Below are 26,075 nucleotides of genomic sequence, written 5' to 3' on the forward strand. Positions count from 1 at the left end.
CAGAAGGTAGAAAAGCGATAGAGAATCGCTGGGTCTACAAAATTAAGAGAAACACAGAGAGTACAATAGAGTGTTTCAAAGCAAGGTTGGTAGTGAAAGATTTCTCCCAACAACCAGGAATAGACTTTCATGAAACATTTAGTCCCGTAGTTCGTTGGGACACAATCAGAACTGTTTTAAGTATAGCAGCCAGCGAACAGATAAAACTAGCTCAATTCGATGTAAGAATTGCTTTTCTTTATGGGGAGCTAAACGAAGAAATTTATATGAAGCAGCCCCAAGGATTTAAGGATGGATCCGGACGAGTTTGCAAGTTGCAGAAAAGTATATACGGACTGAAACAGGCCCCTAGATGTTGGAATTATAGATTTAATGATTTCCTTCGGGGTTGTGACCTGGAACAGATGGATAGCGATCCATGTTTATTTGTCAATGAGAATAAGTCATTATTTTTTGTACTATATGTTGATGATGGAATCATTGCTGCAAAGGAGAAAAAACAACTGGAAATGTTTCTGATGAAACTAAAAGAAGAATTTAGTGTGAGGGTTGAACCCGCAAAATACTTCCTGGGAATGCAGATCCAGTGTTTGGGTGATGGTTCTATTTTTATTCACCACGAAAATTACTGCAATGAAGTTTTGAACTGCTTCAATATGTTAACTGCTAATCCTGTATGTATCCCTATAGATAAGAGTGTATCTTTGCAGGAACATTCTGATGCATTAGATGAAGACGTGCCATATAGAAAAGCAGTAGGAAGCCTGAAGTACCTGTGTATAGTGACTCGTCCCGATATTGCCTATGTAATAAGTGTGTTGTCTCAAGTCTTAGACAAGTCATCGAAAGTGCATTGGGGTCTGATCAAGAGAGTGTTAAGGTGCTTGAAAGGAACATCAAAATTGGGTATTTTATACAAATCAAGTGTTCGAAATAAATGGGAAGCCTTCAGTGATGCTGATTATGCTGGCGATACAATTACCAGAAAATCTACTTCTGGCATGTTCTTCAAATACAGTGGAGGAGCCATCACCTGGGCAAGTAAGCGCCAGAATTGTGTTTCGCTCTTTACCACAGAAGCTGAATTTGTCGCTGCAAGTCAGGCAGCTAAAGAAGCCGTTTGGCTGCACAGACTTTTTTCAGACCTGTGTAAGACAATTACTGTGGCAGTCTTACAAGTTGACAATGAAAGTGCCATAAGATTGATTAAGAATCCAGAATTTCACAATAGAACAAAGCATATAGATGTGCGAGTATAGATTTAGGGGAAGTGTTGTAAATGTGAAATCTATACTTAATCTTTCTTAACCGTAAACCGTATCATATATATTTTTCCTTGTTTTTACTTTTACTGTGATTGGCAACTCTCGCGGGTATATGTTGTTATCATTGGCCATGTAAGCGGTTATATCTAAACTTATGAAATAAATGTTCTCTTAAACTTCAAGATCTTTATCAAGTTTCTGTTTAGGCAGTAAATATAAATAAAAAACCATTATTTTTTTTTCTCCAGTATTTTACTTCATATATTTAGGAGAAATTTAAAATAAAAGTTGTTTTGGTAACTGCTGTGCCTCTGGTCTAAAAATACGTTAGAAAAATTGTATTTTTTATAACGAAAAATTCCACAGAAACTAAGTTTACATAATTTTTTTGCATGTAAATTTCAAATGTAAGCATATGAATTATTTTTATTCATATTCTGTATGTTTTTGTGAACACTTTAGTGAAAATTGAAAAAGTTATGATTAATTTTCTCAAACAATGCCACTTGAAAATTGAACCTTGGAAAAGTCATCTGCATCATTTTTTGATAAATTTCAACATTTTTTTTCTCAAAAAGTTTGAGATATGCAAATAATATTTCACACGGTTAATAAGGATGGTAAAAGCAACAAAAAATTGAAAAAAAACTATTGAAATCTGATACTATGGGTGTCATGGCCAGGTGATTTGACATGGAATGTCCCGACCCCCAATGAAAAGTCGCTGGGGACCGTATCACCACATTTCAAGAGCCACTGTCTAGAACTGCCGCAACATCGGAACCAAGAAGGGAATCTGGCTGAGCAGGTGACGTAAGTCAGTTGGTGAAACAATCATCAGATGTCAGCCCAGAGAGTGCCAAAGGGCTAGGATTGCAGGAGGTTGGGAATCAGGCTGCAATGAGGCAGACGTTGAGAACAGCCACAGTCAACCCATCCATTGTACATGGTTGGCGATACCAACTAGACCAGGACCAGAAACTCTAGGTGTAGAGACCTTTCCTTCGTCACCTAGCTAGCGTTAGAAGAGCTAAGTCACCGCTCATATGTGAAGTTACTATTAAAAAGAAATTCAGACCTGCCGAGACACAAATGCAAATTTAGAAAAACATCACATGATACGTTTCCAAGCCTAAGGTTAGATGAAGTTTCGTTACATTTAATCTGATTAGTCCGAGCAACCCCCCTCCCCCTAACTGATTCAGAATTCAAAATTTCCTCTATAAGAACAAAACATGAATCCACAAGTTCAAAATTCTCCAGACGTCCCTGGTGTTAAGGATACAGCCTTGGTTGGGATTCAGATGCTGCTAATTTGCATCAATTCACTATAGAGGGGCCCATGAAAAGTCTAGTCTACGGCCCGTCTAAGATCCCAGCTTAGGTGCCCTGCTTGAAGGTGGTGGTTCCAAAAAATGTGTAATTGGAATTTGATGAAAAACCCAAAAAGGGGACGTTTTTGTTGAAAGCGGGATGCATTGTCATGCCATATATCAAAACTATGTTAGGTGGACGCAGCGAGCAATACCAATCATTTTTGACTTCTGGCGTCCCTGATCATTTTCATTTTGTTTGATATACACCCATTTGCTTTTCATTAATTTCACACCTACTGGTCTATCAATGATATCCCAGACATCATGCTTATGCAAGGATTCTGGTTCAGATTCCATCGCTTGATTCCGTTCCTTCGACTTATCACTTGTAATAGCATCATTGACATTTTTCAACAATATTCATTTTCTTTTGGATATTCTGGCTCCCATCTCAATATCTGCAATGCATTGTTTGCTCATCAATTTTAGCGTTTTTCATCCCAATCTGTCTACCGGGCTTGAGTTGTTCAAGTGCTGGTTTGTCAAGCATCAGTTCTGACAGGTAAATCACAGCCCATTTTACCTGGATCATTCACTTCGTTTGTCAAATCAGTTAGATTCCAAGAAACCTTACTGGATATAAAATTTTTATTCAAAAACTTTGATCCTTTCATTAAATTTCACAGCTGTTTCTTAGATAATTTTATTGCTTTTCATGACACAGATATGATAGGCTATGCAATCTCTGGAGTAACCAATCATTATTCAAATTTGTCCTCTAGCTGCATTTATGTCATTATGGTCTCAGAACATAATATGCAACACAGCCAAAAACTTTAAGGTAGTCAATATTTGGTTTGCGACCAAAAATCAGTTCATTGGGAATTCAGACCTGTCAATTCTCCGGATTTAGGCGGGAGACTCCAGATTTTTCATCTTCTTTCCCGCTCTCCGGATTTGCTAAAATTTCTCTGGATTGTGGCAGAAAATTAGATTTTATGCGAGGTTTCACGTAGTTGTGATGTTAATGACTGGCATCGTCGTTAGGGAAAACACCCGGAGAGGACAGCCATAAAAAAAGTCTTGGTGACCGCATTTTAAGCAACTGGCAAAGATGTGACTTTGTTTACGTAGCGTTTATCGGCAATCATTTATCAGGGGGCATAACCTTGGTTGCCGAAATTGCTGTATAATCGTTATTGTATTCCATTAACAGCTGTGCGGTAAACACTAGTTTTTTCATCAGCAGCTTTGTATTTTGAAGTTTTTAATTGTTTCCTCCAATTAAAGCCCGTAGCCAGAAATTTTGTTCTGAGGGAACCACTTTGATTTCGAGAGGGGGACGAAAGTTATAGAGCAATAGATTTGGCCATCTTTTTTCCTTTTTCTGTCATTTTTTTATATTTTGGGGGGACCCTCTGCTACGGCCTCGACCACTACTGGCCAGTCTTGAGTTTAGGGTTCGGCCACTCACTGAGGTTTTTTTATGGCATATCTTCCCGTCAGTGCAAGGGATATAGCAAAAATGACCTTGCACGATCCCGTTCTTTCGAGGGTTCTAAATTTTGTTGTAAATGGATGCTTAGCTCAGTACCTTCTACAGCAACACATTGCGCCATCCTCAGTTACAGGCCTAAGTCCAGACGAACTCTTAATGGGGAGAAGGCTAAGAAGCTGTCTGGACAGGCTGCATCTGGACTTTGTTAGACATCAACAGGAGAAACAGGAATTTCTGGTCGAACTAGGATCTGTTCGAAAATTCGACAATAAGGTATACGCTAGGAAATATCCCAGTGGTCCGAAGTGGGCTCCAGCAACAATTGCCAAAGAAACGAGTCTGGTGCCCTCCCAGGCTACTACTGAATCGAGAGAAGTGATTAGACGTCACGTGGATCAACTAATCAAGCATGACCCACCACAGAACCTACCAACAGTGCAACTTGATGAGGACCTTGTGCCGGCTCAACCAGAGTCATTGCCATCCCGTGAATCATCGGAGCAGTCCAAGTTTGTCGATATGCCATCCTATCTTCAGGAGAAATCGCAGATTTCTGAACCAGTGCTATGACCAATGAACTATCAGAAAACCATCCATGTTCATGGACGTACTGCTGTAGCTGGAGGAGAGGGGTGTTGTGCAGGGCCATCTTAAAAGTATCATGGGTTCCCGGGCCAAGTGGTTTTTTGGAGGCCCTACCTGGTAAATCCTAGAAAATTTCAACCGGATCTCATTTTTGTGAAGCCCCTCTTCTCATGAGGTGCCCGGGTGAGCCCATGCGTTAAGATGGCACTGGTGTTGTGATAAAATATGTAAATCAGATGCTGGTGATATCAATCTGCCATGACATCAATCATGAGCGATCTGCCTATATAGGGGAAGATCTCCATACACACTCTTAGTTCTACCTTCAGTTTGATATCATGGTGCTGTGAGCTCATGAGTGATGTTTTAATCTTAACTGTTTTATGTTTCATTATGTTAATTCTTGAATAAATGAATCTTAAAACCAACAAATTTCCCTTTCTTAGAAGCGATTAAACTGGAGCTTTTATCAGTATTTAAGAGAACTTTTCTAGCTATGAAATTTCTGATTGAACTAGAGTTTTTAGGATTTGGATGCTCTGGCCCATAACCTTGTTAAGAAAAAATTAAATTCAAATAAGACACAATTTTTTTCATGTTTGAGTAACACAGATGCTTTATTCCAAATTCTTAAATTCTAAGGAAAAAAATAACATTTTCAATAGTAACTGAAACTTAGGAAAAAATACCTTATCAATCGGCATATCCATCTCCATCGGATCTGACACCACATAATCCTTTTTTATAGTCTCTTTGTGTCACTGGACATAATACTCACATTTACATATCTGCTGAATATGAGATTTGATCGAGCAAAAACATGAAAACCAACATTTTTTTTTTCAAAATCAATAAAAATTTTGATTTCACTTGCACAAGGCAGGAAGTGCAGCACCAGGTTGATCCTCTTTCAAATATGATGATAAACCCTTGATATTCAATGCCATTTTTAGTTTTAGAGCCTAAATATGATAGTTACTTCCATGCAAGGTAGGAATTGGTGAAGTCCTATTTAAATTTATTTCTGACGACTGACAAAATTTTCAAATTCATCAAATTCAATTCTGCTACCCGCACAAAGTCTCATTTTAATTAAATAAACCACATTCTTGTAGGAAACAATTGTAGGAAATTGAGACTCAAAAGCAGCAAAAATGTAATCATAAAATGAATGATATTTATTCAATAAGTTCACCTCAAAAAAGATTACACAACAATCATCACAATCACAAGATAAAGCACATGGCACATCTATATATGCACTCGTACACTTGTAGCAAAAAGGAAAAGAAAAAAGCATACACTCCACAAAGATTGCAATGTACGATAATTTCAATGCATTATGTGTGTGGAGTGCAAAAGAACCTCTAAGAAGTAAGCTTGTTTTGATTGACATCTAGTCAGTCATAAACAGCAATGTAGTTCTAGAAAAGAAGAAAATACTTTCTTTTCGTCACAAATAGATGCATAACAAATGAAGATACTTATTTTAGCTCATCGATAATCTTTTTACTCTTTAGAGGCTTTTTGGCAGAAAAGTATAAAATTTCTGCAGTTCTAATAACTGAGAAGGATGTTACAAAATAAGTCAAATAAAGAAAAAGGAAATAGTATTATTTTTAGTATTTTTAGCTGGGAGTGTAGAAAATTACCTCATAACTGAAAAAAATGTATAAATGAGAGGGTGTATACAGGGCCGTAACTAGAGGGGGGGGGGCCAACTGCCCTGTGTGGCAATTTTAGGTGGGAACAAAGAACACTGTTGTAAAATTAAGGAATTTTAATGTTGGAGGGGGCGGCAAAAATCTCCTAGTTACAGCCCTGCAGGGGCGTAGCCAGAAATTTTGTTCGGTGGGACCAAAGTGATAGAACAAAGATTTGGCCATCTTTTTCCATTTTTTTTGGCCATTTTCTCACATTTCGGGGGGGGGGGGAGCAGACCCTCAAGTCCCCGCCCCCCCAGCTATGCCCTTGCAGCCCTGGGTATACAAGTAAAAAATTAGGTTTGTCTGTTACGTTAGAAGCAGTGTTATTATTACGAGTTTGAAAAATAGATGACAGCACTAAAAATTCATGCACAACACGACACCTACTCGGACTGTTAGGTACACATGTACACTTGCGGCACAACTCATTAGGTAGTAAATGGCCTGGAGCTGTGCTTAGTTTGAAAGAAAGTAAATCTTATTAACAAAATTTCATTTCAATTCCATAGTTTCTTTTTTTTGAGAAAATATTGATTATTCATTCTGAATTGTCACATTAAAAAAAAAACATGGGAGTATTTGTGAGAGATTTTTTCTATTTTCTCAACCTGACTAACCTTTAATTTTCTTAATTTTACCAGATCTGCTATATATGCTAATCGGCATTACCTGGAACTATACTGCACCACACATTCTGAAAGACTAGCAAAAAATTCTGAAGGATTTCCTATAATAATTGGTGATGTTTTTATTCATCCAACTGCAAAGGTCCATTCATCTGCTGTTGTGAGTATCTAATATCAATTCAATTACTTTAGTTTTTATCACTTAAACTAGAGGTTGTTCTCTGCTATAGTATAATATTTATGTATGTTGTACGCAAGTATACCTGAGTTGTGCGGACATTTCACCTTAACATGCTTGCCATCGATAGCCCCAAGGTAATTTGGGAAATTACAATTCTTCTAGTATTCTCTGCTGATTCGCTCAAACATGCTTTCTGTCAGAATTTTCATCTACTGTGGTTGCAAGTGTTTCCCCAAATTGCTTCCGGGTGTAATGTGATAGGCCTCCTTGTGGTGCACTCTGGGTAACGCCAAATCTAGCACACGTCATTGTCATCTCATTTTTGTACTCATATCATTCACTTTCAATAGCCCAGATTACATTTTTATTTCTACACATTCACAGTACTTGTCTTGCGTCTAGTTTTGTCCTGTTCTTATCTTTTATGTGCAACCCCTCGTTGTGGGCCCAGGCGGGGAGGGGTCCTCCCAGATGGGGCATTGCTTCTAGTGTATGCCCTATCTGGGACGCTGTCTACCTGCATGTTTGCCATGCGTGGAGACTCGTAAGGCTGGAGATGGGGATCCTGGTTAGCCTGATGCGCTAGCTTTGGCCTCGGATTCAGCCAAAACGGGAGGATTAGCCCCGTTCAGGTCAATCGGCTTTGGTCGCCTCGGTGGCTGAAGGGGTTGCACTACTGGGCAGGTAGAGGGGCCGGGCCTGTCAGACTTCCTTGAGGTTTGTTGGTGTTGCTTCACGAAGATCTTGGATCTTGAAACGCGTCTGCTCGCCTGCTTTGGTGGTGTATAGCTCTCACCTAACCTGGCGTTGCTGCTAACCTTCATCGGTTATGTGTGCGCGTCCCCTCGTAGGGCTCCATGGTGGGTGAGAGTGGAACAATACCCATTTAAAATGGGGAAAAAAATCAAAATGCACCAAAACGTCAAAGAACTGCTTCAAACCAAACACACGTCACTGTAACTGCTACAAATTCATCAACTGTCTCATTTTACTTTCTGCACTCTTTGGAAACCGAGAAACAGCTGGCCAAAGTATCACCATTTTTAATAGTTAAAGCTCTCTATGGCACAGTAGGTACCTTAAAATCAGTGAAGGCCCTTTGTTCAGGAGACCTTCTCATCGAAACTAATACATCCAAACAAACCGAACTCATTCAAAAGCTCACATCCCTCGGAGACATTCCAATAACAGTCAAAATTCATCCCATGTTGAATTATTCACGTGGCGTCATTCCAGATAGTGACTTAATTAACATGGATGAAGAAGAACCAACACAAGAGCTGGCGTCTCAAGGCGTAACATCTGCCAAACATATTATGAGCCGCAAAGATGACAATCCAGCTCCAACACTTAATATAATTCTCACATTCTTATCACCAACGTTGCCGAAAGATATCAAAATAGGTTATTATAACCTCAAAATCCGACCATACATTCCTAACCCTGTTCAATGCTTCAACTGCCAAAAATACGGTCACTCACGAACGGCGTGCCGTAGTGAACCCACCTGCGCAAAGTGCGGTCAGAAGGACCACATTTCGGACAACTGCACTAATTCACCATTCAAGTGTGTCAATTGCGGTGGTGACCACACCCCGCATTTGACAGGAAATGTCTGAAATGGAATGAAGAAAAAGAGATTCAGAAGATCAAGGTGCTTAATAACATCTCATATATCGAAGCACGCCGTCGTATAACCTCTAACCAAACTACAATAGGTACTAGATCATACTCTAATATGGTAACAAATCCATCGTCAGCTAATAAGACTAACACTGTCACCAAAGCATCTGTAACAACTCAGACTGAACCAATAGCTGACACATCAACTCAAACATCATCTAACCAACCGTGCAATAGTTGTGGCTGCTGTTGCTCTGCTGGATTCCGGAGGGTGTCCACTACCTCCGAAGAAGAGGCAGGAAAGGTGACAGCACACACATTCAAAAAATCTACTGGTACTAAACCCAAGATCAATTCTGGAAACAAATCTAAAAAGAAACAAAGACTGGATATTCAAAAAAAGCGATACAGAGAGCAATAAAATGTGTCACTAATTGATGACAAGTCAATTGGTGACATGGATCTCAATAATCCGTCAGAATCTGGTGGTACTCGCCAGAAACTAGACCGGAATAAATTTAAAGACCGTGAACCGTCTACTGCTACTTAATTTATAGCCAACATAATTCAATGGAACATTCGTGTTCTTAGATCCAATTACGAAGATCTCAAGGATTTGATCAATCGATATCATCCTGTTTGCGTGGCACTCCAGGAAACTTTTATGAAGTCCTCAGAGACATGGAACATCAGGCGACATTCCCTGTTCTGTATTGATTACAATGATGGGAGTAGGGCTTGCCGCGGTGTTGCTCTGCTGGTTCCACATCATGTGTCGTCGCGCGTTCTAAAGGTTGCGCACGAACCTGCAAGCCATCGCTGTAGAAATCCCTACAGGCCTAAGAATTACCATCTGTTCTATTTATTTGCCACCAAATGACACCATCTTACAGAGAGATCTAGAAGATCTGATCGATCAATTACCACCACCATTTTTTCTTCTTGGAGATTTTAATGCTCATAATATGATATGGGGTTCTAACAGCAACACCCCTCATGGGGAAATGGTTGAACGACTGTTAGATGACATGGACCTCGCCATCATGAATGATGGCAGTTTCACTGATTTCCATGCCCCAAACAATAGTTTCACTGCAATAGATTTATCGTTTTGTTCATCTACACTCTTGGCCAACTGGTCCTGGTCGGTTGATCCGGACCTCCACGGGAGCAATCATTTCCCTCTAGTGGTTAAATGCCTTGATCAACGCCATAGCATACCTGAGGGTCCTCCTTGGTGGAAGCTTGTGGCTGCCCGATGGGCAGACTTCACGATCAAGGCAGAAATCACGGAGGATATGGTCTCGCAACCCGACGTCGACCACTGCGTCGACCTTGTGACCAGTTGCATGATCTCTGCAGCAAATGAAACAATTCCGAAAATCTCCTCGAAACTTCCGAAATTTCATAAAACTTGGTTGAACCACGAATGTAGTCTTACAATTAAAGCGCAAAAGAAAGCATGGAGTAGGTTCCAGCGGTACCCTAACCATGATAATAAGTTGGCATTTTTAAAAGCGAAGGGGATAGCCAGGCTTAACGCGAGTCCTGGCAAAAGTTTACCACGGGAATCAATTCATCAACTTCATCCAAAATTATTTGGGACCGGATCCGAAAAATTAATGGTCATTATCAGTCTCATCCTCTCACCATTTTAAATACCAATGGCACTATCATTAGCGATGTGAGGGATATTGCGGACACCATCACCGCCCATTTCGCCATTGTTTCCAGTGATGCGAACTATCCCCCCATCATTTCATTCCATTAAATCATCAGCCGAACGTACATTGTACACCTTTCGACCTTTTACAGCGGAGGGGTACAATTCATTGTTCACCCTTCATGAACTGACAACGGCCTTGCAGCGAAGTCCTGACTCAGCTGTAGGGCCCGATGCTATTCATTATTCCATGATTCGGCATCTCTCACCGGAATCACGGTCACATTTACTCATATTATTTAATCGGATCTGGGTCAGTCATTCATTTCCTGACACCTGGCGAGCAGCCATTGTTCTTGCATTCCCGAAGCCTGGCAAAAATCCTCAGCAACCTAATAGTTACCGACCTATTGCTTTGACCAGTTGTCTATGTAAGCTCATGGAACGCATGGTCAACTATTGCCTTATGCACTACCTTGAGGTTAACAATATTTTATCTAAACATCAAAGCGGCTGTAGATGGTTCAGGTCCACAACATGCAATATGTTATGCCTTGAGACATCAATAAGACAAGCATTCGTAAAGAGGGAGCATATGATAGCCATATTTTTTGACATAGAAAAGGCCTACGACCGTACTTGGAGGCACGGAATTCTTTCCGACCTCTATAATTGTGGCTTGCGGGGCAACTTTCCCATTTTCATTAAGAACTTTCTTGCTCGCCACCATCTTCCAGGTATGGATCGGAAGCACATTATCAGCTCCCCAAATTCAAGAACAAGGTGTACCTCAAGGTAGCATTTCAAGTGTAACACTTTTCATTTTAAGACTCAACAGGGTGTTGAACGAACTCCCATTGTCTGTCACTGGCGCACTCTACGTGGATGATCTGTTGATATCGTATTAATCAGTGAATATGAGGTCAGCCGAGAGACAATTACAAACCACACTCAACAAGATCAGCAGGTGGGCTCATGATAATGGCTTCTCTTTCTCCGCCGACAAGACTGTCGCTGTGCACTTTTGTCGGCATGATGTCCCACAATTGTTCCTAAACAATAATCAAATACCAATAGTAAAAAATACTAAATTCCTCGCCATCACATTTGACAATAAACTCACTTTCAAACCTCAAATTGCGCAATCAAGAGCTCGTTGCATGAAGACGTTGAAGCTCTTGAAGGTCATCTCTTCTACATCGTGGGGAGCTGACCATAAGTCGCTCCTTCACTTATATAAAGCTTTAATAAGATCGAAGCTAGACTACGGCTCCATTGTATACGGGTCGGTACCTCGGAGCTATCTGAGTGTGCTCGACCCAGTCCACCATCTCGCCCTGCGGATTTGTTCTGGAGCTTTCCGGACGTCTCCAATAGAGAGCCTGTATGCCGAATGCAACGAGCCATCACTGACATCAAGGCGCTAGCAACTTTCCTTAAAATATTATATAGAGATGAAGTCTCTTCCAGATCATCCACTTCATTGTGTCATTTTTAATCCCTCATTTCATAGACTTTTTGCTGCTCGCCCTTCATGTGTTCCATCTTACGGTCTTCGTATCAGGGCACTTGTGGAAGAACTACAATTAGACATCAGTCGTGTGGCCCAGTTGCTTTTCAACTGGCACCATGGGAGCAGTCTCTGCCTGATGTGTCTCTTTCATTATCATTATAGCGTAGAGCCACCACAGCAGATGTCATATATCGAGAGATATTCTCTAGGCACAGGGGTAGGTAAAATAGGTACTTCCCCATATATACCGATGGCTCTAAGAGCCCTGGGCATGTCGGTTGTGCCTACATCTGCTGTGAGGAGACATCTTTCAAACTTCACGACACATTCTCTATTTATTTGTCAGAACTGTATTCAGTCCTTCAGGCTCTACGTCATATACGACACAAACGCCACCGACGATGCATCATTTATTGTGACTCTCTCAGCGCATTACAAGCACTGTGTTCTTTTACTTTTCACACTCATCCATTTATTCATGCCATTTTCCATGAACTGCATCACCTCATTCATCACGCTACCACAGTGAAATTTTACTGGGTACCAGGTCATGTTGGAATACCGGGCAACGAAAAAGCAGACACCGTAGCTCGAACAACAACCAACATTGATAATAGGCTTTTGGTACCTTCCAGTGACCACTTCTCAATCCTCAGAGAAGTGATGCATCACCGCTGGCAGGATCATCGGAACAATCAAATTAATAACAAACTACATACTATCAAGCCCACTATCGGCCATTGGCGTTCGAGCTGCAGGACTAACCGAAAGGAGGAAGTTCTGCTTGCCCGGTTACGCATAGGACACAGTCGCCTCACACAATGATATTTGTTATTACGAGAGATGCAACCAGAGTGCCCTCATTGTCAAAGTCCATTGACCATTGCTCATGCTTTTACTTGTTCACATCATCGTCATCATTTTACGACTGCTTTTGGTCAAAGTCATCTTTCACTTCATGACATTTTAAATGACAATAGCGATGCATCTCACATTTTTAAATTCTTCAAAGCCATTGGTTTGTATGGCAAATTATAGTGTTACAATTCATGTCATTGTTTTACGTTTCATGTTGATTTTTATCGTGCGCTTTTTTAATTTTTTGATATGACAAAAGGACAATCTTCTTTTTTATAATCATTTGTTTTGGCGTAGTTTGACCAAATTGGTCCTTGTGCCATTAAACTTAAAATCCAATCCAACCCAAATTACTTCAACTATTTCTCTTACAATTTGCGACACAGTCGTCACACCCATCCTAAAAGTGAAGCTGAGACTTTTGAAAGATGCTCCTGTTGCTAAGTACCTAATAATGATGGGGTAAAAATATGTTATCCAATAGAGTCAAACCTACGCAAAGCATTATACGTGATAGAAATGTAATTTATGCCTTACTTGATTTTGTTAGGGGGTCATTCAAATATAAAGTAAGCACCAGTGGAAGCAGGGTTGTAAAAAACCTGGGTTTTTTGGGGGGAAATTGAAATGGGGAAAATTGAATTTCCTTTTTCCACAACCTCATAATATCTAATTTAAACATGTATGTACATTCTTTATGTGTACATCTTACATTATGCCTAAATATATATTTTTAATGCATGTTAAACTATGTATTTGATCAATAAAATTGACCATACAATAAGGGAATAATTGTTCACTTACAGCCAGTGCGGGGTTTTTTTTTGGCAAAATGGGAGGAAAATTGAATTTCCTTTTTCCACAACCTCAAAATATGTAACTTAAACATGTATGTACATTAGGGTGGGTCGAAAAAAATGAAGTTTTTATTTTCAAATTGCTATATTGTGGAAAGTTGCCTCCTTTAATAAGAAGAAAAACGACGTAAGAAAAATTTAAAATCGGTTGACATCTTCCGGGTGCAAATAGTACTTGAAGTTCATGGAAACTGATGGAATTGAACATTTTTATTAATTTTTCTAATATTACTTAAATTGGACAAACGACACGCAAAAGTTTGTTATGCTTATTTTATGGTTCAATAAAGTAAAATAAATTGAAACATCATTAATATTTCAATGTTTATCAGCCGCGCAATGTGTTCAAAAAACTGGAATTGACCAAATTTTTGGTCAAGTATCATTGTGCAGCTCTTCACATGCTTTGTCAGAACAAAATGACCCAAAATTTACCATGTTGAGGTGACTGAACATTGAGTTTCACCTACACCCTATCCAATTAAACATCCAAAGTAGGAGAGTGTGTGTAATTGACATTACATTTAAAAACTATTTACCAGAATTGACTTGTTCATAGTCTGATGATTAGGAGAAATCAGGCGTAACTGATCTTGATAATAGTGTATATCTGATGTAGCCATCTCTAGCTTCATGTCTACATTCTGTAGTTTAGTTGAGGCATCTCTAACAAGTTCGACATCTCGACTGAATCTCTGCACTGTCTGAGTGTGGCAGGGAAACTTTTTGATGGCTCTGGTATTAATGTCGGAATTGATGAATATATTATCATTACATACTTCCCTTAGCATTGGGGAAGATACAATGGGCCAGTATTCCAGTAAATAATCTGAAGGTAATCGGTAGTTTTAAAGTTAATCTTATGTAGCATAAAGTGTCTGAACTGAACCGAAAAAACTGACCACAACCAGGCTCTGTCACATTAACCATGTAAGCTCAGTGGCCAGAAGGGCACGGTCGTGCAGTCAGTAGTCCGGCTGGTTAATCAAGGGATCAGGAGAAAAGAAAAGAAAATTAAAAATGTAACAGAAAATGATTGTTTATCTAGGCTAATGCAGTTAAGCTTAGCATGAAGTGTTCAATAGTTTTTAATTCAGAGGCGGATTATCTTGCTCTTCTATACCCAATATCTTAAATGTTTTTTTTGCCATCAATTATCATAGCCAATAGTAAATTTTCAGGGTGTGAAAAAACTCATTGTGTTCAATTACTGGATTAACAACTTCAAGTGAGTCATCAAATAAATACAGCAATGTTTGAACTGCAAGAAAAACATGATTAGCGTGTCACTAAAATACTTTTTATTTTTTATGTGGAACCGTGAGAGAGGACCAGAATCTCGAATTGGCAAATCCTCTGGACAATGTCTCGACTTCATTGCTTTGGATATGTCTAATAAATACAGTACTGCTGGTCTTTGCTCAGCATCTTTCTGGCTACTTCTAGAATCATTCATTCATTCAAACTGAGCACAACTCAGGTCTATCGCCATCTATGGGTGATTTACTACCTAGTCAGTTGTTGCCGGAAGTGTAACTGTGTGTGTACCTAACAGAGTGAGTGCATATGTAGTGTTGTGTTTTGATTTTTCAGTGCTGCCATCTATATTTCAGAAGTGAAGTGAGTTATGTGCTATGATTGAATTACATTTGTACTGTTTGTAGGTCTGTTGCTCTCGGTGGCGAGACTTTTTAAAGGGGAGATTGTCTCGCATTTGCGCCTTAGAGTTGGGAACCACAGAAAACCAACTTCAGCCAACCACCACTATGCTGACTGTGGGGTTCGAACCTGGGTCCTCGCGATGCGAGTCTGTCATTATAACCACTAGCACCCACCATAGCGGCTACTTCTAGAATCAAATAATCTCAATCATACTTCACCACAGTGAGCTTGTCAAACCCAGTAAGCTGTTATCCAATGGGCCCAGAAAAAGATTTTGGCCCTGTGGGTGCACCATCCATATGCTGAAAAATTGACAGAAAGGAAGTTCGGTGAAATGGAGTAGACTCACGATCCACTGTAGTGGTCTTCCCACGTGCAAATCACATGTGCTCCAGTCTCACTCAAGCAGTCAAGAGATGTGCCTGGCTTGTTACCGAATCCTCAATTAAAGTATCTGGAGATGCAGCTATAGAGATCAGGGTTATAAAAAACCCAGCCCGTGTGGATTTTTCTAAAAAACCTGTGTTTTTTGGCAAAAAAAACCGGGTTGTTTTGGGGCAAAATGGGGAAAATTGAATTTTCTATTTCCATAACCTCAAAATATCTAATTTAAACATGTATGTACATCCTTTATGTGTGCATCTTACATTATGTCTAAATATACATTTTTGGTGCACAACCAATTTGATTAATAAAATTTACCATAAAACAAGGGAATGATTACGAAGTACGAAAGCCTGGCCAGGCTTTCATAATGGGGGCTAACGTGGTAAGAGCTATTAGCTGAGCTAAGAGACTGTCCATGCACAGTCCTGTTGAGCATTCATACATATGGTCTAAGTAAGAAAAATGCCTGTCCTCCGTAGTTCAATGGTTAGAACACTTGCTCAGACAGTGAAAGATTGGTGGTTCGATTTCCCACAGAGGAATGTGAATTTTCTTCCAACACACCTACTGCTGCATAATTGTATCTGGACCTCGAGTTGTATGCAGAACTGCATAAAGAAAATTGTTTGTGATAAAATAAATGAATTTGGATAATGAAAATTCTGAGAAATCAAGATGGTGCCTGAATTTTTTTTCTTCAAATTTGTCAAACCCTGCAGAAAATATATTCAAAAGTGTTCTGATCCATCAAAAATAAAACCTTTAGCTGTGTAACCAGAACCATAGTTTTTTTTAATCGAACCCAAACTTTCAGGATCTAGTCACATGCTTCTTTCTTCCTTGAATTCTTCACTGTTGAAGAATATCCCTGCTTCATTAAATTAAACTCTGAAATATTTTTAAAAGAACAGTAATAATTAAAAAATGATCTGGCTAAGAGGAGGAGATAAGTCATTCTGAGGATTCATTACTCTGCAGGTGCTTTCCACTTGTCCAAATTTTGGGAACTTACCACTACAGAATAACTTGAATTATCATTACATACAAATGTCAATAACATTATTGTATATTAATATCACTTTATACAAGAAAACCTGTCGTGTATAGCAACAGACCTGCAGAATGCCTTCATCTGGCTGACAATTTTAAAAGGCCAATTTTCGTGGTCGAGCTTATATTATGAGCATCTTGAAAAATCAAGTTAAGGCTTATTTTCTGGTTAGGTCTTATTTTAATAACTATAGGTCTTATAGAAAAACTATACTTTTTGTTCTGTTTCACTGGAAGATGTTCGTTACTAGCGTTCAATTCAAGAATCCCCCAAAGTTATTTTCTTTTCATTATGAGATAATGTTATTTTTGTCTCTTGATATTTCAGTTATGAAAGTCTGATGTACCTGTATAAAACTTATAAAAGTAATGCAAACATGTAAATATTTTTTAATGAAAATTCAGTTTACATACATTGGTTTACTTCACAGAGGTTTCAATTTATTTATACTAGGATGTGTGTGTGAAAAATTATTGTATTATAAATAAGCAATAATTTCTGTGGATATGTTTATCACATATTAGGTATAATACATATATTACATATTTAAGTTCATGGTTACATTTTGTTTGCACTTTCTTGTAAGATTTTAATATGTGAATCTCGTACCTAAATGCTTACATAAAAAAAGTTGGAAGAATTGTAAAAAAGTGTTTGTTATTCCAAGAAATTATTTATCACATTTTTGTTCCCAAAAACCTTTTTAACAATAATTTAAAATACACATATTCTAAACACTGCCCTATGCAGCAATTTTTGGAATACATAAACTAACCTTAAAATAAAATTTTAACCTGAAAGCAACACATTTTCATTGAAAACAAACAATTTTCCCCCAAAAAAAACCATTTTCCCCATAAAACCTAGCCCGGGGGGGGGGGGGGGGGAGAATTGGTATCTACCCGGGGAGCAAATTTGACAACCCTGATAGAGATTGCTACACCATATCTACGCTGTTATCAAAATTAGTCATGTCTGATTTCTCCTAAAAGTTAAACTTTAAATGTGAACACTTGGAAAAGAAACAATAGAAGAAACTGTAAACTACTAAATCCTAGTCAATTCTGGTAAGTATAATGTAAATTGCACACACTCTGTTACTTTGGATGTTTAATTGGATAGGGTGTAGGTGAAACTCAATGTTCAGTCACCTCAACATGGTAAATTTTGGGTCATTTTGTTCTGACAAAGCATGTGAAGAGCTGCACAATGATACTTGACCAAAAATTTGGTCAATTCCAGTTTTTTGAACACATTGCGCGGCTGATAAACATTGAAATATTAATGATGTTTCAATTTATTTTACTTTATTGAACCATAAAATAAGCATAACAAACTTTTGCGTGTCGTTTGTCCAATTTAAGTAATATTAGAAAAATTAATAAAAATGTTCAATTCCATCAGTTTCCATGAACTTCAAGTACTATTTGCACCCGGAAGATGTCAACCGATTTTAAATTTTTCTTACGTCGTTTTTCTTCTTATTAAAGGAGGCAACTTTCCACAATATAGCAATTTGAAAATAAAAACTTCATTTTTTTTGACCCACAATAATGTACATACATGTTTAAGTTACATATTTTGAGGTTGTGGAAACGTCAAGTGTTCAATTTTAAGTAATATTTAAAAAATTACGAAAAATGTTACATTTTTTTTCAATTTTCATAAACTGGAAGTACGATGCATGACCGGAAGATGTCAACCAATTTAAAATTTTTTTGTCATTTTTCTTTTTATTAAAAGAGGCAACTTTTCTTCAATATAACGATTTGAGAATACGATTTTTTTTTCGATCCACCCTAATGTACATCCTTTATGTGTACATCTTATATTATGTCTAAATATACATTTTTGGTGCATGTTAAACTATTAATTTGATCAGTAAAATTGACCATGCTATAAGGGAATAACAACAAAGGGTTCACACACAAACACACCCACTTCTGTGTAATTGTATCTGAACCTTGAATTGTATACAGAATTGTAGCAAGAAGATTGTTTGTGGTAAAATAAATGAATTTGGATAATGAAAATTCTGAGATATCAGAATGGTGCCTGGTTTTTTTTTTCCAAATTTTTCAAACCCTGCAGGAAATGTATCCAAAAGTGTTCTGATCCATGAAAAATAAAACCTTCAGCTATGTAACCAGAACCATAATGGTTTTTTTCAATCGAACCCAAACTTATAGGAGCCAAAGTCATGTGCTTCTCTTTTTCTTGAATTCCTCAATGGTTAAAGAATATACCTCCTTCATTAAATTAAATGCTGAAATATTTTTAAAGGAGCAGTAATAATTGAAAAATGATCTGGTTAAGAAGAGATAGCAGTCATTCTGAGGATTCATTACTCAGGAGGTATTTTCCACTTGTCTAAATTAGCCATTTTTAGGAACTACAGAATAACTTGAATTATCATTAAACACAAATGTCAATAACATTATTGCATATTAATATCACTTTATACAAGAAAACCTGCCATGTATAGCAACAGACCTACAGAATGCCTTTATCTGGCTGACGATTTTAACAGGCCAGTTTTCGTTATCGGGCTTATATTATGAGCATCTTGAAAAATCAAGCTAAGGCTTATTTTCTGGTTAGGTCTTGTTTTTGGAGAGAAACTATACTTTGTGTTATGTTTCACTTGAAGATGTTCATTACCAGCGTTCAATTCAAGAATCCCACAAAGGTATTTTCTTGTCAGTATCTTTCATTATGAGATAATTTTATTTTTGTCTCTTGATATTTCAGTTATGAAAGTCTGATGTACCTGTATAAAACTTTAAAAAAATATTTACATGTTTGCATTACTTTTTTTATATGAAAATTCAGTTTACATAAATTGGTTTACTTCACAAAGGCTTCAATTTATTTATATAAGGATGTGTGTGTGAAAATTATTGTATTATAAATAAGCAATAATTTGTTGATATGCTTATATTTGTTAAATAAATTGTCCATGTTTACATTTTCTGTTTGCAGTTTCTTGTAACATTTTGATATATGAATCTCGTATCAAAATGCGAATCTCGTATCAAAATGCGAATCTCGTATCAAAATGTGAATCTCGTATCAAAATGTGAATCTCGTATCAAAATGCTTACTTAAAAAAAAGGTAGAAGAATTATAAAAAAGTGTGAGATTCCAAGAAATTATTTATCAAATTTTTTTCTTTAAAAAATCATTTAAAAATATTTCAAAATATACATATTCTAAACACTGCGCTATGCAGCAATTTTTGGAATACATAAACTAACCTCACCCCAAACTAAAATTTTAACCTGAAAACAACACGTTTTCTTCGAAAATAAACAATATTCCGCAAAATAAACAATTTTCCCAAAATAACCCACCCCGGGGGAAAAATGGGTATCTACCCGGGGAGCAAATTTGACAACCCTGAGTGTAAGGGATTTTCGCATATCATTGCTTTTGACGATAAGGCTGGTATAGGGGTTAGAAGGAATATTTTGTGCATACAGGGGAGTGAAAATATGGAAATGGGAAATTATTTTATTTCACTCAGAATTTTGAAAAATTCTAACACCAGTCGACATTTATTTTCATTTTTTTCAAGAAGCTTTAATACCTCATAGCAGGGCCACAACTATGGGGGGAACAGGCGGCCCAGGCGCGGGACTAAATAGGGTGCCAAATTCACTCATAATAACTGCTTTTTCCCCATTACACGGGGTGTTGATATGTGTACTTGCCCTGGGTGAAAAGTATATAATTGTTGAGAACTGAGTCATCAGCTGCTTCTGCTTGTTTCAGTAGCATTAGGAGGATTCATTCACTCACCGTTTAACTGAGCAATGACGAGATTTAAAAACCTCAGCTAAGGCAGTGGTATATTTATCAAGTTGCAATGTGAGAATGTAGTTAATAACTTGCACCTACATGCACAGAGATGGTTGCCTCAGCATTGTAGAGAGGCGGACTTGCCAGGCCTATCATCCTCAAGTGCTTGTAATTAGCGGGCAAATAAATTGTTTTGGGCACATTGCTGAATTGAAAAATTGGGGAGCACAGGATAAATCTCCCAGAGAAGTGGCGAGTAACAGGTTATTGAAGAAACATTTGAAAGTTATAGAAATTCATTAGAACAGCGTCTTTTTTTTTCCCCCATATAACAATTTTTTTCCACAAACATTTTTGAATTACTCTTTTGTCTACAACAGCGAGTAACTCCTGCTATAAGGAGTATTTTTCGATATTTTTCTTTGTTTCTGATACTGATGAAGGAACTTCCTATAGTTCCAAAACACATATAGCCGTGGTTCTTTTGAAATTTTGGGTTCAAATAACGTTGGTTGTTCAATTGTCGTAGTATTTATTTTGTCAACAGTGCTTACTTTAAAACTAGCAATTGAATTAGGATTGAATTTACAGTAGAAGTATGAGTTATTGCTTACTTGTTTATGTGACTGTTAGTGGGAATCAAAGCAAAAATGGGAAGATGATCACTGATATGGTAATCAATCACACCATATTTATCTATATTTATAATAGTAAAGCACAAATAAAAACATAGTGAACAAGTTGTTGCACTATGTTCAGTTACATGCATGGGTTGTAAAATAAAATTTTTGAAACCCTAAGAAATTATAGTATCGAGAAGGGATTCGTGTGGCGGCATTTAGACCAGAGTTGGCAAGTTTTTTCTATAGTGGGAAAAAAAATATTTTTTTGCCAGTGGCAAAAATGAAAAGTATTTAAAATCTTACTTTTACTTTCATGAAGCAATTTCTGAGAATCTCCTAACTTATGCTTCGCAAAGGTGAAATATTTAAAACTACAGTAAGACCTCTGTATTCACGGTTTCAATATTCACTGTTTTTTTTCCTTTATTGGAATTTTTTTTGGCAACACTCAGCAATCGTCATTCACGTGTTTTGTTTACAAAATTAGAGTTTTGCATGTTTAGGAGGCTCATTTTTGGAGTGCTGCTGATAATGATTCGGGAAGGCAAAAAAATGAAAACTTTACTAGAAAAATTGGATATTGACTATGCTTGGTGAAAGTAAGTCAATTGCTGTCGTGGCCTGCCATTATGGAATCAACAAATCTACGGTGAGATATATCAAGAAAAAGGAATCCGATATTCAATCGGCTGTAGCTGCACCTATGGCAGCAAAAACTTTGCATCACCTATGAGGTCCATGTGTTTCTCATACAGAAAATTCTGGTTTTTTTGTTTATTTTTGTGTGTGGGTAGAAGACTGCTACAAAAAAGAAAGGAGAAAAATTCTACTCTTCCATAAAGGGCTATTTCATCAGAATTTTCTGCAAGTATAGGTTGGTTTCATAGATTTAAGGAACGATTCAGATTACTCAATGTAAAAATTGCTGACGATCAAGCCTTTGCTAATCATGAGGCAGCTAGAAAATTATGAGAAGGGTTATGCACCTCAGCAGGTGTTTAACACTGACGAAACTGCACTATTTTGGAAGAAAATGCTGCAAAGAACATTTATCACCCAAGAAGAAAAGCTATTCCCTCGTTTTAAGGCAAATAAAGATACTATGTTTTATGCAAATGCATATGGGTTTGGATAAAGCTTAGTCATTTTCAAATCTACGAATCCACAAACATGGAAGGGAAAGGATAAGTCTGAGTTCCCACAGTATTTTGGATGAACAATTAAAAGGCTTGGACAACGAAAACACTTTTCTTCGATTGATTTAAACGGTGTTTCGTTCCAGAATTCAAAAGGTACCTTGAGAGTGAAGACATGCCATTCGAAGTTTTTTATGGATACTGTATAATGCTCCTGGATACCCAGATGTCAATGAGTTCAAAGCTGATAGTGTAGAAGTCCTTTATATGCCTCCTAATACAAAATCTATCATTCATCCCCTTAGTAATGCGAGCATTCAAGGCTCACTATACACATCATTCAATGTAGATGATTGTGCACACAATAGAAGAAGATGCAAATGTTGAAAATTTCTTGAAGGTATGGAAGAACTACACTATCGCTAATTCCGTTACTGTCATCACTAGAGCTGTGGCTGCTCTTAAGAGAGAAAAATGGTCAACTTTGGATTAATCTTTGGCCATAATGTGCACTCCAAAACACAATTATTTCTACAGAGCCAACTGAAGAGATTATAAAAGACATTGTCATGTTGACAAAACAGGTGGATGAAGAAGAGTTGGATGATATGAATATAGAAGAAATCAAACAGCTAATTAATAGCAATTCAGAGGTATTGACTGAGGAGGAATTTATGTAACTGACTGCTCCTGAAACTGCAGTAGTACCAGGTGAAGAATTTCAAGATAAAGAAGTGGAAGACAAGTTCACCATGAGTAACATAGCGGAAGGACTTCGCAAGTTCACATCAGCAATAGATTATTTTCATGACATAGATCCCTGTATGGTATGTTCTTCACATGTAGAACAATTGGTAGAGGAGGTCTTGTCAACTTAATCCAACATACTTTGTGATTTCTATTTGCTGTTTCTTCTTCATATCATAATGTTCTTTCAGAAAACATTGCCAACAATCACTTCGCATTTTCTTTTATATTAAATTCTACCTCTTCGCTCTCTTCTCACGATGTTCAATGAACAAGATCTACAAAAAACTATGGTTTCGGTTATTCATGAATTTCCCATATTCGCTGTCACCCCCAGAACATAAATCAGGGAATACGGGGGCAGACTGTATTTTTTACCTCTAGAATCATCTATGTTTTCCTTTTAATCAGACAAAAGGGTTGAAGATAAATAAAACCATTTTTGCCAAGCAAATTGCTTGTAAAGCAGTTCTTAATAAAGCAAGTCTTTTCTTAATGAAACCCAACAACATGAATTGATATGAGCTGTATCACAGAAGTGAGTGTGTAGAAAATTCCTTCCGATTTCATTAGTTTTGATAAGGGTCAGTGAAGTTGGTGCCACAAAGTTACATTCCAAAGTATTAAATAGGTGATATGTGAATAGATCACCATTATTGACTGAGCTTGCAGTATTTCAACCTTCATGTCATTTTTTTCATTTTTTTTGTTTGGCATCTCTTAAATTAAAAGAAAACATTACAGTAGCTTACTATTTTAACATTAGGTGATATAAAGACTATTGCCAAGAATTATAAAAAGAGGTGGCAAAATATGAGAAATTCGCAATGTGAAATTTGGCCATATACAAGGCAACTAAAGCTATTACAGCTCGGATGAAAGCGTGTGAAAGAGTAACATAATTATAGACCTTGTATTCTGGTTTTTTTTTTGTAGTAGTATAATCGTTTCTGTACCACTCAAGTTGATAATCACAACCACCAAAATTTGAATTTGCCACTTCATATAAGAACTGTTCAACACAAACTTTAAATATTTTTACCCACTAAAGGACAACTGAGAATGAAAAGCAAAGGGATATGGATTGTTAGGAAAAATTAGGGCCTTAGAAAAATTCTTGGGAATTTTTCTTTCTGGTGGCAGGGGGAATGTAATGTGCCGATGGTCCCCCGGCGTAAAAGTCTGTAGTCACCGTTACGTAAATCTGTTGTTTACACTAATATTGTTACTATTCATCGGCAGCGGTGATCATATGGCGACGATCAAGACCAATCGTGATGTCCGCCTACGATTGCATGCAAATGAGGTGACCTTGAAGCCGATTGGCTTGATTAGACACGTGCGGTCGGAAGTTTTTCCTTTAAATACCGGCCGTACGTTGTAACAGGTCTGATTCCGCGTTCATCTTTTGTTTGTTCTATTCAACTGAAGCCCTCAAGTAGGACGGTTCACCGTCTTGCTACCGTATCCATTGGCCTTAAGCTGAAAATTAGTTAAAATGCAATAATTTATAGTGTTTGAATCCGTTTTCCGGCAGGTCCGGAATTGAAAACATTAACTAATCTTCACAGTCAAAGTTCTTCATTGTTGATCAAGGTGGTCCGGCCCTCAACCGAGAGGCCCCCTGGAGCTGAACAAGGTGGTCCGGCCCTAACCGAGAGGCCCCCTGGAGCTGATCAAGGTGTTCCGGCTCTCAACCGAGAAACCTTCTCTGATACTTGCGGGGAAAAGCTACGTCGAAGTGACTAACAACATTGGATATCCGATCAGCATAAAAGTTTGACTGTTGATGATCATCAATTGGTGAGCCAGTATCTTTCTGTTAACGTCAAATAGAGGGCTCCACGTTATACTAATCTATTGTTAAAATTGACTAACTTTATAATTAAATTGAATAAATAATATTTCATGCGAAAGTTTATTTGCAATCATTTTCGACTTGTCGTTTGCCACTTTATTACTGGATATTTCGAACCGGGCAGGCAACTCCCATAAGGGACATTGCATCATGAAGTCTTTTGGAAACAGTCACCCTTGATACACGGGTTCCTGTGGCTGCATACAAGTCACGAGAGAGCTGAGAAGCTGTAGCACTCCTGTTACGCCTCGCTATAATTGACAAATGGCAATCTTCTCTGGCCGTCGTGGCTCTTGGACGACCTTGTCCAGGCTTTCTCTGGATGGATCCGGTATCCTGGAACTGTTTCCATAAGTTACACACGATACTGGGCGTTAAATTGAACTCTATACAAATCTGGACTTGAGATTGGCCTGCTTCTAGCCTCCCCACAATTCGCCACCTCATTCCATCGTCTAAACGTTGGTGGTTACTCATTTCTACTGTTACAATTTGAAATTAACCGATTTGCTGCAAAATAACACCAAGAAATTCGCTGAGGTGTGCTAGCGAACTAAATGCGTCTTAACTTATGCGTGCTTATAAAGCCTGTTTCTCTACTGGCTCCGCCTACACACATGTGTACGCTTACGTATTTGACGTACAAGATTTGCATTTTTGTCTAGAAGCAGTGGTTTTACATTCAATTCAGTTCTTTTCATGAAATTCGATAAAATATGCAAATTCTCTTAATTTATTTCACCAGTGTATAAGTGACCTTGTTCGTAGTTTCAGCCTTTAAACAGCTAAGGGAAATCAGTTTGTTAAATACCATGCTTAAATAGTTTTGCTCGAAATACACACCACCTTACATGAAAAGCTCCCACAGGTCATGCTATTAATATTATCGATTGACAATATTAATAGAAATATGGAAGAAAATATAGTGGAAAACTGTATTCATCAAAAATGTAGTTATAATGATTGATAATTACATAACATCCATAATGTAATATTGTTTTCAGTTTTTTTCATTTTTGCTGTTTTTCTATTTTTACCAGTTTTTGCTGTTTTTCTATTTGTACCAGTTTTTGCTGTTTTTTCAATTTTGATTAATTTTTACTTTTTTTTTTCAATTTT

At 37.6% G+C, this 26,075-nt stretch overlaps 1 protein-coding gene across 5 annotated transcripts in view; it reads left to right on the forward strand.

Annotated features, from left to right (window-relative positions):
* Gmppa (GDP-mannose pyrophosphorylase A) overlaps positions 1–26,075 on the forward strand; it is a 156,447-nt gene that overhangs the window by 93,997 nt on the left and 36,375 nt on the right. For 4 of the 5 annotated variants that reach the window (XR_016193564.1, XM_089239489.1, XM_089239490.1 and 1 more), the window contains one exon: positions 7,012–7,156. Coding sequence is in view for 4 of the 5 variants with exons in the window: in XM_089239489.1 (XP_089095615.1) it covers positions 7,012–7,156 (145 nt within the window). In the remaining variant the exon portion in view is untranslated. Of the gene's footprint in view, positions 1–7,011; positions 7,157–24,694; positions 25,012–26,075 lie in introns of those variants that run through there. The other variant, XM_089239491.1, reaches the window with a different exon arrangement.

This window comes from Pholcus phalangioides, unplaced genomic scaffold (genome assembly GCF_987345545.1).
Source record: "Pholcus phalangioides strain wild (caught in Gottingen) unplaced genomic scaffold, Ppha-v1.0 ptg000011l_1, whole genome shotgun sequence".
In the NCBI taxonomy this organism is placed as follows: domain Eukaryota; kingdom Metazoa; phylum Arthropoda; class Arachnida; order Araneae; family Pholcidae; genus Pholcus; species Pholcus phalangioides.